This window comes from Mus caroli, unplaced genomic scaffold (genome assembly GCF_978045245.1).
Source record: "Mus caroli unplaced genomic scaffold, Mus_caroli_1 scaffold_6, whole genome shotgun sequence".
NCBI lineage: Eukaryota > Metazoa > Chordata > Mammalia > Rodentia > Muridae > Mus > Mus caroli.
In genome coordinates, this window is record NW_028227261.1 from 52,363,428 (window position 1) to 52,381,831 (window position 18,404).

General features: G+C 43.9%; 1 protein-coding gene across 1 annotated transcript in view; it reads left to right on the plus strand.

Annotated features, from left to right (window-relative positions):
• The first annotated feature begins 862 nt into the window (after positions 1–862).
• The window catches only part of Slc35d1 (solute carrier family 35 member D1), a 44,687-nt gene continuing 27,145 nt past the window's right edge, over positions 863–18,404 (plus strand). Inside the window, exons 1-8 of the mRNA XM_021160645.3 lie at positions 863–1,675; positions 2,245–2,278; positions 2,380–2,466; positions 3,115–3,182; positions 4,935–5,006; positions 5,704–5,772; positions 8,118–8,220; positions 11,189–11,281. Of these exons, the coding sequence (XP_021016304.1) occupies positions 1,473–1,675; positions 2,245–2,278; positions 2,380–2,466; positions 3,115–3,182; positions 4,935–5,006; positions 5,704–5,772; positions 8,118–8,220; positions 11,189–11,281 (729 nt within the window). The 5' untranslated portion in view covers positions 863–1,472. The remainder of the gene's footprint in view (positions 1,676–2,244; positions 2,279–2,379; positions 2,467–3,114; positions 3,183–4,934; positions 5,007–5,703; positions 5,773–8,117; positions 8,221–11,188; positions 11,282–18,404) is intronic.

The window sequence follows — 18,404 nt, forward strand, 5'->3', positions numbered from 1 at the left end:
GTTCTGAGACAAGGTACAGGGTGCATGCACCTTGAACACATTGTGTAACTGGCCTAAGCCAGTCACAGATGGGTAAATACTGTGCGATGGCTCATCTGTGTGATATACAGACTAGTCAGATTCACAGAGATTGACAGCACAACACAGGTTACTTGGTTTTGAGGAGGGGAGTAGAGAACAGGAAATGATAGCTTCGTTCCCACAAGAGTTTCCATCTGACATGGTGAATGTTTTGGGGAGGGTGCCTGGTGAGAGTTGCACATCCAAGGATTAAAACAATAAACTGATATTTTTATCACAGTTTAAAAATACAAAAAAAAAGACACTTAAGAAGATGGAAAGTTTGGGGAAATAATTCAAAACTTTCTAAAAGTAGGAATGTAATGTCCTTGCTTAGACAGGTATTCTTTGTTTGTGTGACTGCACTGTGTGAAGAAAACAGAACTGGCTTTACACAACAGAGGTCGTGAGATGAAGGTGCAGAGACCATCGAATCTGCCTAAGAGCAACAGGGAATGTTTCAAAGAGTCCTAAAACCGGAACAAAGCTTTAGGCTCCAAACACCTTGCACTTTTTACTAGTCCACGAGCAGCTTATTGCAACACTTTCCTTTCCATCCACTCACCCTTGCCTTTACTGGATATACCAGCTAAAACAAACAAGTAAATAACAACATAAAGAATTTCAGAAGCGTGAGAGGTCTCACGTTGCAGAATGAAATCTTTGTTTACTGTTGAATCATGTTTGATACATTGTGTGACGTTTGACCCCTCGGCAAGTGAGGCCAAAAAAAAGAGCATTCGGGATAACTGAGGATGCAACAGGGGCATCGCTTCTCTGCCAGCCACACGTTAGAGAGGAGGGAGGTACTTCTAGGCCTTCAGCCCAGCTCCCGCAAAACCCCCATGCTCCCCGCAGGGGGACCCAGCGCGCCTTCGTGCGCAGGCGCAACTCTGTGCTCACCAGCCCGGCTCAGTGGTCCCCCAGCAGTGTCCCGGCTGCTCCCGGAGCCCATGCCGGGTCACCAGCCCCGCCGAGCCAGCCCCGGCCCTTCCCTGACCCCGCGAGGCACCATGCCAGGGCAAAGTCCCCGAGGGTGTGAACCCCAGTGTCCCAACCCCTGGGCGGGGACGGGCGGCGGCAGTGCGGGGAGCTGTGGGCAGCACAAGCCGCGAAGCCCTGCCGCGAGCCGCCGGGTCCCTCCCGAGCCTCCGCAGCCACGCTAGGCCCGCAAACGCGGAGCCCCGGAGCTCAGGGCCCGCGCCCCGCACCGCCAGGCCCGCTCCCGCAGCCCGGGCCCCGCCACACCAGGCCCGCGCTCCTCCGCGCCCCGCACCGCCAAGCCCGCTCGGCACCGCGCTCCGCACCGCTAGGCCCAGACCCCTGCCGTCCCGCCGCTCCGCCGCCCCGCTCGCTCGCAGGCCCGTGCCGCAGCCACCGCCACCGCCACCGCCGCCGGCGCCACCGCCGCCATGGCGGAAGTCCACAGACGTCAGCATGCTCCGGTTAAAGGAGAAGCCCCCGCGAAATCCTCCACACACAGAGATGAGGAGGAGCTGGGGATGGCGCCGGCCGAAACGCTAACGGTGTTCCTGAAGCTGCTGGCCGCCGGTTTCTACGGCGTGAGCTCCTTCCTCATCGTGGTGGTCAACAAGAGCGTGCTCACCAACTACAGGTGGCCGGGCTGGCGGGCGGCGGCTGCGGCGCGGCGGGCAGGGACGGGGGTTCGAGCCCACCCGGGGATGCCCTCGGCCACGCTCCCCGCCGCACTGGCCAGGGCTGGGGGTGAAGGGGGAAGGCACGACGAGGCCGGTGCCCAGGGACTAGCGACCCGCGCGGCTGACAGCCCCGGGACCGGCGCGGCCGCACGCCCACGCGCCGTCGCCGCTGTCACTGAGACTCCGGGGCAGAAGTTTGTATGTGTGTGTCTTGTGTTTCCCCTCAAGAGTCATTTAAAAGATTTAAAACCGTTGACGAGGTCTCCGCGGCTTAACTTTCTGGAAAAATCCGTTGCAGGAAGCTGAAGGGAATTGTAAAACACAGGACAAGACCAGACAAGTGGTTGCCCTAGGCTACAAAATCTAAGATTTTTTTTTTTAATTTTTTTGTTTTTTATTGGAGGGGCAGGCATCGCTGTGGATTGAATCAGAACGCATTTTAAGGCTGACAGTGTGGGAGGTGAATTCCCTGTGCTCTGAGGACTTTCTGGCCGTTTTTAACCCCTTTTCTTTACCCCTTTTGTAGATTTCCATCCTCGCTATGTGTTGGACTTGGCCAGGTTAGTTGGAATCTCGGGCATCCCGTGGTCTGTGTTGTCAGAAGTTCTGTGTGTGTCTTTCTATGCAGAACAGTGCATCTGTGTGTGTTCTCTGTTTGCAGATGGTGGCCACGGTAGCGGTTCTCTGGGTGGGAAAGACACTCCGAGTAGTCAAGTTTCCTGACTTCGACAGAAATGTACCTCGAAAGGTAAACAAACGTGAGAAAGAAGGGACACTTTATTTTATAAAAAGGAGCCATTCTGTGGCTTAAGGGCGGAAAAAAAATCAACATCTTGAATATTTAAAAATGAAGTCTAGCTTCAACCCTAGTCTACCAGTGCATATAGCAAAGCTAGAGAAAACAGGCCACAGGGCACTCAAGACACAACGGCTCTGGAAGATGAAGATAGAAAATCCTTCTCTTTTCATTAAGGAGTTTCTGGGAACAGATCTGCCCACTCTAGCCACGATCTTCTGCTTCCTTTATTCCCTTTTTATTTTTTATTTTTTTATTTTTGGAGGTGGTGGTGTTGGGAGTGTTTTCTTTCATATTCTTTTCTATGATTCTGTGAGACTCCATGTGACGCTGAAATGTTTCTGTGTCTCAGACTCATATAGTACCATATTTTCAAGCAACTGATGTTTCTGTCTCACATGGTTGATTATGTTCATATTTCCATCCCCTCTTCTTCCAAGGATAGTTAATGATGTTTGGGAGTTTAATGGGGGTCAGTACTGTTTATGGGAGCTAATCTTATGTTTCAAGTGGAAAGAATTTGACTATATAAACAGAGCTGTTTCTCTTTGCTGTGAATGCCTTTATTATTGACATCCCTTGCCCTTTTCACTTTTCCAGACGTTTCCACTACCTCTACTATATTTTGGGAACCAAATCACGGGACTGTTCAGCACAAAGAAACTGAAGTATGGATAACTTTATTTTTCTAGTCTGGTTAAAATAATATGAATTTAAAGTTAAATACAAATGATGCTGTGTGAATGTATTATGATTGAGTATGGCAGGAATGGATGGAGGAGGGTGTGTGTGTGAGGGGGGAGGGCACAAAAACACCACTATCAAGTAATGAAGACTGAACCCAAAGTTTTGGGTACAAGTTGTTTATTTAAAGTTAAGGAGTGAATTTTGTTCCCTGTCTCACATCTGACTTTATGTTTGAAGTGTTCAAATACTGTCAGTAGATTTTCAGTGTTTTGGGGGACCTGCCACGGAGAAAGATTTGTGCCAGGTTTATAGGCTTTTTTTTTTCTCCCCCTGTAACACACCATGTAACCCAGACTGGCCTTGGGTTTGTGGTACTCCACTTGCCTGTGTCTCCAGAATGGTGCCCTGGTGTCTGGCTTGGGATTAATATAGTTCATAAACACTTTAAGTGTACTCCAGACAGCACGTCGGATGATGGACCTTAGATTTTCCGCAGGTTCCCTTGTGGAGTGGTTAAAGTCAGATGGAATCTTGACTCGAACATGATGACTGCATCATCATCAACTGTAACCTTGTAACTGGAAAGCCATTCACTTTAGAAAGACGCAGTAGCTCTGCTCTGTGGCAGTCTTGCACATCACCCTCTCATCTCCTAGTTCTTGGCTTCTGACTTTGTAGTAGTGTATGTGTGGTAAATACACAGGGAGAGTGGGTAGGGACAGATTAGGTGAAACCTACATGAGCATATGACATGATTGTAAACAATGAGTGGGGTGTGTGTGTGAAGAGATGGCTTAAGAACACTGGCTGCTCTTCCCGAGGACCCGGGTTCAGTTCCCAGCATTTAGACCAGGCAGTTCATTGGAGATCCAACACTCTCTTCTGGCCTCTTCAGACCCCTTTGCTGGCATGCACATACCCATACTTATGTATGGACAATTAGAAAATTTTATTTCTAATTTAATTAATTAATTAAAACAAAAACAAACCACAGGCAAAGAAATTTTTGTTGTCTCTTTTTTTATTTTTATTTTTTAAACCAATAACTGGTAGAATGACCAGACTATCTCTGGGGGGAGTTGTTCCTAGGAAGTCGGATTTGTCACAGGGAGGGAATTCTTTTCCATCGCATTATGTACTAGGAAGGAAATGCAGGCCTACTGTAGAGTGCTGCTTATACAAAATTTACTTTTTAAAAATCCCATCCATCCATGCATTCACACTCTGTCTTTGATTGTCAGATAAATAAAGCATTCCAGAGCGAAATAACTCTTACACTCTAAGAGGCAGGGGGTTTGATTGGTGGAAGCAAACTGCTCGTAAGATTTAGAGGAACATCCATAAAACTGTCTCCTGGAGTAGATTTTCATCGGCATTTTCTTAATGGTGTAGAAGTTAAGGATGGAAGTCAGCTCAATGAGGAAGAAAGCAAGAAGCCTTCCCTATTAAAGACTAATGTAGCTGTGGTCAGGGTATTTGCATAATTATCAGAGTGAGACTTAAAAGCATATATTATTAGCCTGTGATAATAGACACATAGTCTTACCATTTTGTAGTTAATGTTCTAGAGGCTTTTAAATTAAAAAAAAAAAATTCTCCAGGGTAATAAGTATGGAACTTGCATGCAGTCAGAAAGAGGTGAGCACTGTTTGAAACTACTCGACTATTACTCGACTTGATGTCCAGTTACATCCTTTCAAGCTTCAGTTTTCCACCTTGTGTTTCTTTTGCAGCCTGCCCATGTTTACAGTTCTGAGAAGGTTCTCCATTCTGTTTACAATGTTTGCTGAAGGCGCTCTACTCAAGTGAGTTCTGCTTGTAATATATTATCCCTGTTTATAAGATTGATACCGTTAGTTATGTGCATGTGTTTGTGTGGGTGTGTTATGCCCCGTGTGTGATTGTCTGAGGCTAGAAGAAAGTGTTGGAGTTCCCATAGCTGAGGTTTTACACGCAGTGGTGAGAAGTATCATATGGGTGCTAGGTATCGAACTCCTGAGCCATTTCTCTAGCCCCATGTATTTATTTACATACACAGTGAAAAGATATCCAGTATATACGAGATATTATCTGTCTCGCTTCTACTTTTAAGTTTGGAAAGTTTAAGCAGGCTAGCTGCCTTGCTATCATAATAATGTAATGAGGAAGGTTACAGACCACAGTTAATTTGCTGAACATGGGATGTGCTGTCTAGAACTCTTGTGTCCATTGCTGCTATTAAGCAGAGCCAGCTCAGAATTCTAGGTTTAAGATTTAAATGGTGTTCATGCCTTGGCTAGTTTTACTGCAAACGTGTATGACGTTTTTATACTTATTAACATTGACATAGAAATTCCAACTCAGTAATAGTAAACAAATGGTAAGACTAAGTGAGAAATGGATACAGTTATTTCTATAACAAAAGCAGTGTTTTTAAAGAAAGCATTTCCCTTTTTCAATCATTGATGTAAAATGAATCTACATGGATAAAGTCACGTGTGTATATTTAAAATTATTTTGTAGGAAGACTTTCTCCTGGGGTATTAAGATGACTGTATTTGCAATGATCATTGGAGCCTTCGTAGCTGCCAGGTAAGATGTGGCATATAGAGCTCATATTTCAATTATCAATAGTTATTAATAATACATCTTGAGCATCTTTGAAAACTACTCAAAAGGCATCAAACATTAAATCTTTTAGGCTGTATTAGATCAAAGCTAGTGAAATGTAGATTAGTGGATTCCTAAAGTCCTTGTATGTAATTTAGGATCCGATATTGTCTTCTGACCACACACCACATGGTATAGTCAGCATTGGCACAGTTATGCGTTCTTTTTCAGTTCTAAGAGATATAATTTTTCCGTTTATAGTTGAAGAAACTCAATCTTCTATAACTCCTAGAGGTTACAATTAGTAAGCAGCGAGGCTAGAACCTGAGTCTGTGTGTGAAACCAGGTCTGCCATTTTATAACATCTTAATTCTTTCACTTTGTATGCAATTACAGACAGTATCATCTGCCCTCTTGTGAGACGAAGGGAGGGAGGGCAGTGAACCTTTTTCCCTCGTGGAAAAAGGAGAAGAAGCATCGCCCCGCTCGCCCTTTCTTAGGACAGATCACAAATGTCGTGACGTGGTTACTCAATTCAGTTGCTGAAGCGTTTCCTACTTGGAGGCAGACACAAAGCCTTGATACACTTTTAAAATGAAAAAAGTATGAGCTACCCCAACTTGATGACTGAGTATTGTATACATCTGTAGACAGGAAGAAGGGAAGGCAGGCAGGCATGGGGAAAATATGTACCTAAAGACTGAAAGTTGAAGGGACATCTAGAAGCGTTCTAGACGTGGTACCTAGCTTGGGCGTGTAGACATTACTAATGCTATGCACATGTTTTCCTTTGCGAGTCCACTGCACTTCTTTGGTTCATCAATTAATTATACTTTTCGTCATATGCCTGTGGTATGAGTGCATGTAGTGAGGGTGTAGAAGTCAAACTCTATTGTAAAATAGAGTTTCATGTAAATGAAATCTCCAGATGAGATTCCACTCTATCTCTAAACATATTTGTATTACACGTAGTTATTTTGTGTGTGTGCATGTGTGCCACAGCATACGTGTACGGAGGTCAGAAGACAGCTGTGGCAGGCTGTTCTCTCTTTTCCCCACGTGGGTCCTGGGAATAAGAAGATCATCAGGCTTAGTGGCAAGTGCCTGTCATCAGTGCCATCTTGCTGATACTGAAATTTTATTCTTAGGAAAAAAAAAAAAAGAAAAGAAAACAACAACAACATTGGTTCCTGGGAGTCAGCTGCAGAGCTGACTGCCTTCCCCTCCATGTTGCCTTGCCTCCTTTGAGAAGTCTTCCATATTAGCCAGCTACCTTTCTTCTGAGAGGTGCCATACTAAACCCGGTGTATTGTAAAATAGTTCCTCCATGCCAGTGAGAACCAAAATTGTACTAAACAGCAGGGCCTCCCTTTGGCCTGAAATTGCAGTGGCCTAAAGGCTCCCTTTACTAGTGCATCCACGAGTTATGTAGTGTCTTTTCAAAGCCAGAGAACGTGGGGGTGTGAGAGTGCACTGCAGGTATACTCTGTCAAATTGTCATTTGCATTTCACATTTACTAAGTGCTTGTGATATTCAGGCTAGTAAGTTGTAGGAACTGTGTTGTTTTGCTCTCTCTAGTTATACCTTGTCACTATCGAACTACTTAACCTCTTAGTAATTGCTTATGCACTCTTGTGGTTTGATATCAGAACTGTCATCATGCTTCAGAAATTCCAGTCAGTGACAAGTTACTCCAATATTTTATATGAATCTTTGAGAAAAAAAATAAAGCCTTGTTCAGAGCTTCATCCTCTGGCTTCCTTATTCTGGAAACCAATGCCTTCTGCTATCACAGATGGTAATGGTAAATTTGGTTGCTTATTATCTGATTTTGACTTTAAGGCAGTATACAATGAACCAAAATAATAATTAGTGTGTGTGTGTGTGTGTGTGTGTGTGTGTGTGTGTGTGTGAGGTTTGTTTGAGGTAGGGTCTCAGCTATGTAGTTGCCCTGGAGCTCTGTCTATATCCCCCACTGTCTGTAGCCCAGGCTGTCCTGAGGCTCTGTCTGTAGCCCACAGTGGCTTTGGCCTGCTGTCCTGCCTCAGCCTCCTAAGTGCTGCTGTGACAGATGTTGCTGTGACAGATGTTGCTGTGACAGATGATGTCTGGCTGCATGATTGGCTCGTTGTGGTGCCATCTATAAGTGTGGATGTTTCTCATAAAATTTACAAATGTGGCCAGGTCTTAGGAAACACTGGTAGCTGCTAACTGCATGAGGCTACCTAGATGAGAATGTGTTCTTGCAAGTACTTTGGCCCAGATCTGTTTGGAATTAACTGCATATTTTTAAAGGTGATCTTAAAGTGTTGCTTATATTCGGCAGCTCTGACTTGGCCTTTGATCTGGAAGGATATGTTTTTATTTTGATCAATGATGTCCTGACAGCAGCAAATGGTGCATACGTGAAACAGAAGTTAGACTCAAAAGTAAGTAGCACACTACAGCTTCTTCATTGGATGCTCAAGGATGGTGGGGAAAGTGTGGAATAAAGAAACATACTTAGGAGAGTTGGAAGGACATAGTGTGAATGTGTTCATGCTAATAAATTTATGATCACAAGGCACGGTGGCCCATGCCTGGCACATCAGCACTCAGGTAGCTGAGGCAGAGGATATCACCGTGTCCAAAGCCTACCTGGGGTGCATAATGAGGCCAGCCTGGACTATAGAGCAAAACACTATCTCAAACAAACAAACAAACAAACAAACAAACAAACAAACCCACCCAAGGAAACAAAACAATGATGAAATCTCTTTTAAGTTAAATTAGGTTGTAATGTTGGCTTTTCTAGAAGGAAGTGTATGAATGTTGACTTAGAATGAGGTAGGAAAAGTGAAAAATATCCACAAAGAACAATGTCTTCATGATTATGGTTGTATTCTGACAACTTAGTGAGGGGCCTGATGTGAAAAAGAAGTACAGGAAATTTGGGCAGTTGGCAAGTGAGTGCTGGAAGACAAGACAAGGGTGCATGGGACAAGGATGACTGAGGGCTAGGGCATGCTGGGCCTGCTCAGAGAGCCTGCATTCCTGGGCCCAGACCTCAGCTTCTGCCCCCTGTTGGCAGTGTGCACACAAGTGCTTTCCACAATACTATCTGCTTGCTCACAATCTGCTTTACATATAGACACATTCAGTTGTGACTTGCGTCAGTCCAGACCCTCAGAAGCCAGGTGTTTGAGGCCTGTATTGTTGGCTGCATTGTACGGTTAAGTTACTGTAAGAAAACAGCTATCTGGATTTTGGCTTTCTTTGTCATAGAGCTCTGAGTGAAGGAGTTATCCTTAATTTCCTAATGGCCTTGTGAGGGCTCACATCGATATTCATCTCAGATGTCACCATCGTTTTTCCTGAGCAGCTGATATGTGTTTATCTTGTAACTGAATCTTGTAACTGACATGTTTCTGCTCGTATTTTGTCTTAGTCAGATGGCCTTACCCCTTTGTTTCCTTATCTGCTCTGTTTTGTGTAGGGTATTTCTGAAATTAGTTCAAGTACATTTTGGAGCTCAGATGACTGGTAAAAACATACCTCAGGAGTGATGGCGAGCCTTGTGGATTCCTGGGAGTTGTTGTTTTGAGGTAGTTTCCAGTTGGCCAGGATTTTTGCCTCTCCCCCAGAAAAGACTGTAGACTGTGTGGCTGTGTGACGGGTTTTCTTATTCTTGGCAGGTTTTTGGTTTTTGGTCTTTTGGGTTTTCCTCCACTAAAGACACTACAAATGTGTTGCTAACACTTTTTGTAAAGTGCCTGCTCTCCTCCTCCACTTGATGACATCATTTTAACTGATGTTACTAGTAGCAGTTTCTTATCCTTGTTTAAAAGAGGAAAGATAGCAGTTTGGACTTACACTGATGTTACCTTTAGCTCATTTGCTGTTTCACAAAGTGGATACTAAGGCCTGCTCCACAGTGAACCAGCAGCCTCAGCCTGCCCAACAGAGGCTTCTGTGATGGTGGGTGTTGTCTCTGCTCTCATTACAGACATGGCTTCTGGGAATGGGAAAAGTGATTGGTATATCTCAGAAACTAAATCAGTGGTTTTGTGTAATTATAATTGAATTAGCTACATATGGCTAATGACTACTGTTTTGGAGATCATTGCTTAGAATATACCCCGAAACCTAGAAGAAAATAAAGGTTTCTGTGGATTTTAGTCTTTGAAGCGAGCTCTTCAGTTCCACACTTGGAAATGGCTTATGGCTTACTTGTATTAAAACTCTAAAGCTGATTTATGGGTCTGGGGTAGAGTTAAATTGATTTCTTTGGAGATAGGTTTTTAAATTAATTAATTCTGAGATACAGTCTCACTGGGCAGCCTTGGCTGCTCTGGAACTTGCTATATAGAGAAATCTTATACTTACTTGAACTCACGAGTGTTGGAATTAAAGACATGTGCTCTCATGCCCAATGTAGGTTAGTTGATATAGTGCATGCCTAATATGCATGGTTTAGTCCCTAGTACCACATGAGCCAGATGAGTTCCCGAGCTCTATAGAGTTGTAGGCAAAGGGATTAGAAGTTCAGCTTCATCCTTAGTTATATAGTGAGTTTGAAACCAGCCTGAGCTATATGAGAGTCTGCCTAAATAAATGAATAAATAGATAAATAGATAAATAAATAAATGGCCGAATGAGTGAATGAATAAATAGATAAATAGATAAATAAATAAATGGGCGAATGAGTGAATGAATAACTGAATCTGCATGTGGTGGCAACACTGTAATCCAAGCACTCCAGAGACTGAGCCAAGACTATCGTGAGTTCAAGTCCAGCCTGTGCTATGTAGTGAGGTCTAGTATTAGAACAACTTGCAGTGTCATAAGAGAGAATGACATTGAAAGTCATTAGAATGAGAAGAGAGAAATAAATAAAGAGTGTGGACATTTGTGCTTTTGTCACTTGTCAGTTATGTGGATGGTGTCTGTGTTTGTGTGTCCTGCATACCCTCTGCTCCAGCCTAGTTCATGTTCTGAGTCATGGACACCTTTTGTCAAAGGTCATGTAATCTCACTGTTGGTCTTTTCCTGGTACTGTACAAAGAGGCACACCTTTCCATTGATACTTACAGATATAGCCTATTATAGATACCTATTATTTGGTTTAACCTAGGGCCAGTGTGCCCACACTGAGGTGGTTTTAGTAAATCAGAACTGTAACTTCAGGGATGCTTATAATCATGACCTGGTCAGCTTGAGTCCAGTGACATAAAGACCTGGGGCTCCACTTCAGACTTAAAGGCTAATTATTTAAAGGTTAATTATTTAAATTAACACTTTTTAACTTTAAAAGTCACCCAACATTATATACATGTGTAATGGGAATAGTAATCTCTTTGTGTTTAAATATACCTATCTTGTAGAACCAACTGCAATACTTAACTGTTTCCTATCTAGGAGCTGGGGAAGTATGGTCTACTCTATTACAATGCACTGTTCATGATTCTGCCCACCCTGGCCATTGCGTATTTCACAGGAGATGCACAAAAGGTAGGACTTTGAAAGTACGGGGTAATTTACTTGCTGTTTATGATCAAAAGATAGGCTTTTGGGCTGTTCGAAAGAAGCGTGCGTATTAAATGACCACAAACTAGAATTTACTCTTTAGATCTTTAGCCTGCTGATGTCATGTTAACCTGCCTTCTTGGCATAAGCATTTTAAATATTAAAATGGCTCAGAATAGCTCTCTGTGCCAGTACAGAGAAAGAATTGTTTACACTTAAAATATTTTTGATTGATTCATTTGTACGTGTATACTATGTTTTGATAATATGTACTCTCTGTTATCTGCCTCCCACTCCTGTCTAACCCCTTCTTTCAACAAGATCCCCGGCTACTCTCATGTGTCTGTCTGTCTGTCCGTCTCTCTTTCTCTCTCTCTCTCTCTGTATATGTGTACATGCGCGTGTGCATGTGTGTATGTCTATAAATGTTCATGTTCCCTTGAGATCTGCTAGGTGTACTTGCAGGAGTATGGCATTTGGGTTATTTACTGGACCTTGGGTTATTACCCTGTACATTTCTAAAGGAAATGACCTCCTTCCTGTAGCTGTTAGCTGCTGGTGAGTACTCAGGGAGAGGCGGGGACTCTTAAAATCCTTTTCATCCGTGATGGACTGTTGAAGGGTCTGATTTTGTGCAGGTTTGTACAGGTAACCACATAATGTGGTTGATTATCACATGGCCATATTTTCAGAAGGGCTTTCCAGTATTTCTCCCTATCCTCTGGTGCTTAGATTTTATCCACCTCTCTTCCATGATATTCCCTGAAGCTCAGAGGGAGGAATTTTTACATTTTTATTAATCTGTAAAGTGGGAATGGAAGCAAACTGTCCCTGAAAACTATAAGATTCTGAAGAAGTAGACCTCTTGAGACTTTATAGAGTTCTGTGTCTTTGACAGCTGCCATCCTTGCTTAAATCCCACCATCCCACCTTAGGAGGTACTTAGGATTGCATGACGTCTTGACCAAATGAATAGCAACTTACATAGTAGATAACCAATTTATGCAAAAATTTAATTAAATAAATACAGAATAGAATAGCAAAGTTAATCCTAGAGAATTTTTCTGTAGAATAAACCCACAGTTTTAGAAAAACTGGTACAATATTGTTATTTTACAAACTCATGAAAATGCACAATTTTGCCAGTGATCTGTCCTGAGATTCTGCTGTTTGAACCCAGGCTTTCTCAGGGCAGCAGACCATGTATCAATGGGAGCTTGAACAGAAGGTTTTGAGATTGCACTACTGATAAATTCTTGAAGCTGAGACAGAATCTTGGCAACTTATGAAGCTTTTTCTTTTGCTCTATTTTTCAACGCCATTCTTTCAAAGAGCTATTTCAGACCGTTCTGAACATGAATAGAAGTTCTAATGAACTGTAGCCTGGCTACCAGCAAGCCTAAACATGGCCCCAAAGGAGAACTTACTATTGCTTTGACTAACAGTGTTAAGTAACTCTTCTCTGGTTTTAAAGAAAGAGTGATGAGAAATAACATCTCCTGAATCCTTATTATGTGCTAGGCACTGACATGAAATATAATCTACTTAACAGCTGTTGGAAGCTTGATTCATCACTATTGTGTCAATGCGGAAGGAGATTCAGAGACATTTAAAAAACCTGCCTAAGGTCACACTGTTGGGAGATAAGACTCCTTCTGAAGGCCATGGCCTATAGTGGTCTGCTTCCTACCCGCAGACTCTGGTGGAAGCAGCCTTCTCTCTTGAGATTTAGAACAAAGGTGTGAAAAAGAAAACCTGTCCCTCTAGGCCAGTGTGTGCCCAAGACAGCGTAAAGTTAACAGACTTATGCACTCAAGGACTTAGCAAAGACGTTTCCATCAGGTGGTGACTGTATCTTGTAGCTACTTGGAACTATTAGCCAGAGGAGGTGTGCCTTCACTCAAAATGATGACAATTTGTTTAGATGTTATAGCAGAACTTGTACATATTTCAAAGTTCAGCAGTAGTTTAATCCTGACATGCAGAAAACAGAGTCAGGCAAATCTCTGAGTTCAAGGCCAGCCTGGTCTATAGAGCCAGTTCCAGGTCAGCCAGGGCTAATAGAAACCGTGTCTCAAAGAAAGGGAAGGGGAGGGGAGGGGAGGGAAAGGAAGGGAAGAGAAATGAGAAAGAGGGGTGGGAGGGGAAGGGACAGCAGAGGAGGGGAAGAGAGGAGAAAAGAGAAAGACCCCCCCAAAATAAAAGTTCAGTAGTATACATGTAATTTGAATATTCCAATATAGCTAAGGATAGACACCTCGTGTGTAAGGTACTTTAAGCCTATTTGCAAGTAAACTGTTTGAACCTTGTGCCTAGAAGTCATACTTTACCTGTAGGGTATGGTGTGTTGTAGTTTACAAGATGCTTCAACATAAATAATTTTCCTTGACCCTTGATATATACCCTGAGGAGGGTTGTTACCCTTTTTACAGAAGTTAGGGGGAGTCTCCAGGTTGCACAGTGGTGTTGTTTAGAACGGAACCTTTCTGGTGCCTGCAGAGCCCTGGCTTCTGTGTCTGACTGCATGCATCTCCCATAGCCATCTGCTGCACCTGCTGGAAGATCTGCTGCATTTGGGATTTCCATGCAGCACCTTCTTCCAGGACAGTGTCAGAAGCATCAGTGCTGACAAGCAAGTGAACGAGGGCAGAGCCTGCATCACGTCTTTGCCCTCGTTGGTTCACAGCCAGAGCACTGTCGTCTTATGAAGATCCAGTGTTTACATGCTGAGTGCTTCTCTGAAAGGGAGACCACATTCCTGCCTAAGCGGGGCCAGGATTCCAGTAGGTGAGGCAGATTGCACACGAATCATGTAGTAAGAGCTGTGAAGAGAGATGGATCAAAGAGGGATGATGAAAACCTCAGCTGGGGAAAGTCGCTTTATAAGGCTCATCTGAGTGAATGGGGAAACTATTCGTGTGGCTCTGGAGAGTAACCTGGGCAGATGCAAAAGTAGGTTCTAAGCTTTGAGGAGAAAGTGCTTAGCACTGTCTAAATTAGGAAAAACCAGGATATGCCAGACCCTTAGTAAGGTGAGGAGGAGCCTGAAGATGGATTCCAGGTAGAACTTACATGAGCTCAGGCTGCCTACAGGAGGAGATCCATGGTTAGAACATGGGCAGCTGAGAAGCCAGAGACCCAGGGAAGCCTTGCTTTTCCTGAACAAGGAGATTAGAGTCAAAGAGAACCCAGTCTTTGTTCTAAGACTGGTGCTCTCATTTTCCCCGCTGCCCTGCTCCCTGCTCCAGTCTGAGTTAGGCTGAGATGGAGACACAGGCCTCTGGAGTTTTCTCTGCTGGTAGGAAGAAACCATGAAGGGTTTGACGTAAATGGTGCCCTGCAGAGAAACTTGGGAAACGCAGAAGGCTGGCAGCCTTCGGTCCTCTTGCTGACCCTTGCCCAACTCTGGGTAGGTCCCCTCTTTGCTCTTACTCTGCTTTGACACATGCAAAATGAATCAGGCAGATCAAATGTTCATGAGGTACCATGCTTTCTGGAGCAAAGACACTAGGCTCTGTTCCAACAGCTGGTGTGAGCCCAATGCCTTTTTAGTCAGGGTTGATAGCTGCTCTCAGCACTCGACCCCAGAGCCGAGTAGTGCAGGAGTGGTCACATTTTCTTTGGCTATTTAAATAAAAAACTATGGAAAAATAGAAGCCAATAAAGTATCCAAAAAGTTTTTATGCATATCCATGGGAGCAGGGTAAGTATATTTTTTTCTACTGTGGAACCAGGCAAAAGTACTTAAAACTATATAAATTGAACAGTAAGGGAAAGATAAAGTATTCTATGATGAATCCTAAATTTAAAAATAACCAGGGAAGGTGGGATAAACCAAATTACTATTATTCAAACTTAACAGTTTTTGACCCAGGATACAAACTGAAGCAAAATTAGATCAAGTAGGGAAAGTTGGGTTTTCATTAAGAAATCTAGCAAATGGGCTCTGAGAGGTCCATTCCCCAGAGGGCAGGAATAGACACAGTAGGTGATGCTGTGAGTGGAGACTAAAAATTAGAGGCTCAGACACCCAGAGTTCTCTGTAAATGACAGCACCAGAGTCCATCTGGAAACTCATCCCAGGGGGCACATGGTGTAAGTGTTGGCCAGAGCAGTCCGAGAACTGAGACTCCTTTCTGTGTGATTCTGTCCCTCCTTTTTCCCCTTCCTCCCTCTTCCTTTCTTATTTACAAAATCTTGGGATTACTAGAGAGGTAAGGACCAATATACTTTAGCACTTAGTTTTAGAAAAGATGCATCTTACAAAAATACTCGTTAAAAAATACAGCCAGCAGAGAAATATACCTGAGAAGCAGAGTAGAGCTGGACCTAGTGTCAGGGTGTGGGTTGAGCTGGCTCCACCCATCGATGGCTGCAGTGCTTGGAAAAGCTGGGCATCATGGTAGAGCTGGCCCTGGTGGCATGTGTGTAGAGAACTCAGAACTAGTCCACCCCTGGCTGGGGTGGTATGGTAGAGCTAGCCCCACCCCTTGCTACTACAGCACTCAGGAGGGTGGTAGAGCTAGCCCTGGTGGCTCCTGCTCAGGAGAGCTGGCAGGCTGACCAACTCAGCTACCATCCAGGCACAGATCCAGGGCTTTGAGTTGGCCCACCCCATCATCTACCCCATCTGTGAACTGCTGGAGCTTATGAAGGGGCCATTCCTGCAGATCCAAAGCCAAAGGATCTCCATTACCCAGGGCAATAATAGGATATCTGAGAGGAGCCCTGTAATTATCCACTATTGATGATGCACCAGAAGCCTGGGGCCTTGAACCAGACCAGTGACTCATTACAATGAACATTTGCAAGTAAAGCTATTTGGGCAAAGAGTATATATATTGTGGGACAGGCCCTGACACACCATGACACACTATGACACACCACACTGCCACATACCACAGCTTCCATGGCAAGATGTTTTCTTTTTTAATTCTTAATTTTCTTTTGGGAGGGAGGTTGCAAGGATGGAGGGTGGAGATGGAAGGAGGGAAAGATGAGTGGGATTGGAGTGCATGATGTGAAAAATCACAAGGAATCAATAAAAAGTTCAAAACCAAAACCAAAACATAGCCAGGCTTGGTTTGCATCTATAATCTTAGAAGTTGTGAGGCTGAGGCAAGAGGATGGGCCTGACTTGCAGGGCAGCCTGGCTAGCAGTGTGAGACTGTTCCAAAACCAACCAAGCAACCAACCAACAAAAGCCCTCAAAGGCCCCCATTGTGGGAGCAGGAGGCCCAGGAGTCCCAGCTCATCCTTGGCTACGCGGTGAATTTGAGACTAGCCTGTGCTATATGAGACCCTGTCTCAAAACACCAAAAGTCTGGGCAGTGTTCAGAAATTGTCTTCCTGTTAATAAAAAAACAAAACAAACAAAAAAAAAAACCTTAATAACATAGGTAAAAACAGAGTGGGTATCATTTGACTAGTGTCTTTCCAAAATGTCAGGATAGGTGTGTTCATGCTGTGAACTGCTGCCCCCAAAAGGGAGTGCTGCAGCACAAAGCCAGCACGGAGAGTGGCAAGACTTGCTAGCTTCCTGGCAGCACTGCTGGGTGTTCTTTTTTACCTATGCATGAACAGCCTCTGCTGTGGCTCTCACTAGGCCATTGCAGTAGGTGGCCCAGTGCATTGACTGATGTCTTCTCTAGGTTGCACTTGAGTGGCCTGGCTCAGTTCAAGGGAAAGTTGCTGTCCAGGTCTAAGTAAATACTAAGCATTACTTTCATGGCTTAGGATTAAAGCCTTCTAATCTCCTTACTTAGTCTGTTAAGATTTACTGATTGTTTTTTAAGATTTGCTTATTTTATATATGTGAGTACACTATGAGACACATCAGAAGAGGGCATTGGATCCCTGTTGCAGCTGGTTGTGAGCCACCATGTGGTTGCTGGGAATTGAACTCAGGACCTCTGGAAGAGCAGTCAGTGCTCTTAACCCCTGAGCCATCTCTCTAGTCCGACTTACTGAGGTTTTTGTTTTGTTTTGTTTTTCCTAGGATCACTCTGTAAACCACACAGGTTGATTTTTTTTTTTTTTTGAGATCCTATAGTATTTCTTCCACATACATACATACATACATACATCTCTTATTTTTAGGCTTTGGTGTTCTTGTAAAACAAGTGTGTTAGATCAGGAATTCTTTACCTACATATGGATGGGTCTTTCTCAGTTTGCGTATTCTTTAACTGTGTTTGTCTTTGAGGGTGTTCCTTTTAAAAATAGGAGTAGGAAGCCGGGCGTGGTGACGCACGCCTTTAATCCCAGCACTCGGGAGGCAGAGGCAGGCGGATTTCTGAGTTCGAGGCCAGCCTGGTCTACAAAGTGAGCTCCAGGACAGCCAGGGCTACACAGAGAAACCCTGTCTCGAAAAACCAAAAAAAAAAAAAAAAAAATAGGAGTAGGTAAGGTGGGGTGTGATTTGTTACCGCATATAGGATTAGAGCCCCGAGAGCAGAGAGGAAAGTAGTGAAACTATCTGGGAGCTAGTTTCCTGTCTGAGGCAGGAGCAGGGTGCAGAGGGAGAAAGGGGGCAGCTGGTTATACAGTATGGAGTGGAATACGATGGGTAGTCCATGGCCACTGCCCTTGGCCTAACTTTCCTAATAGGGAGAGAACTGTGGAGATCATTTGTCCTGCTAGTATTCTTCTGCCTTGGCAAGTTTCCTAGCAGTTTACTGCTGGGTAAGGACTCAAGCTTTCTCCTCCGTAGTTTTCAAAGTGACATGATATTATTCTTGCTCTTCTTCCTTAAATATATAGTGTGTATTTATATATTTCACTTATTCAATGACTGTTTCAAAATGTATATAATGTATGTTGATCATATCTATTGCCCACTCTCCCTCACTCCCTATGAAAATCCCTAACATACTCTCTTCCACCATCATGTTCTCTCCTTCCCCTCTCTGTCTGTCTCTCTGTCGCTGTCTGTCTCTGTGTCTCTTTCTCTGTGTATATGTGTCTCTGTCTCTCTGTCTCTCTCAGGTAGTGTTGCCTGCTGGAATAGCGACTACTCTTGCTGGCGTGCCTTTGTGCAGGGGATCACATTGCAGAGGGCTCATGAGTGCCATCTTCATAGACACTCACTTTTCTGCCAGTTTAAATA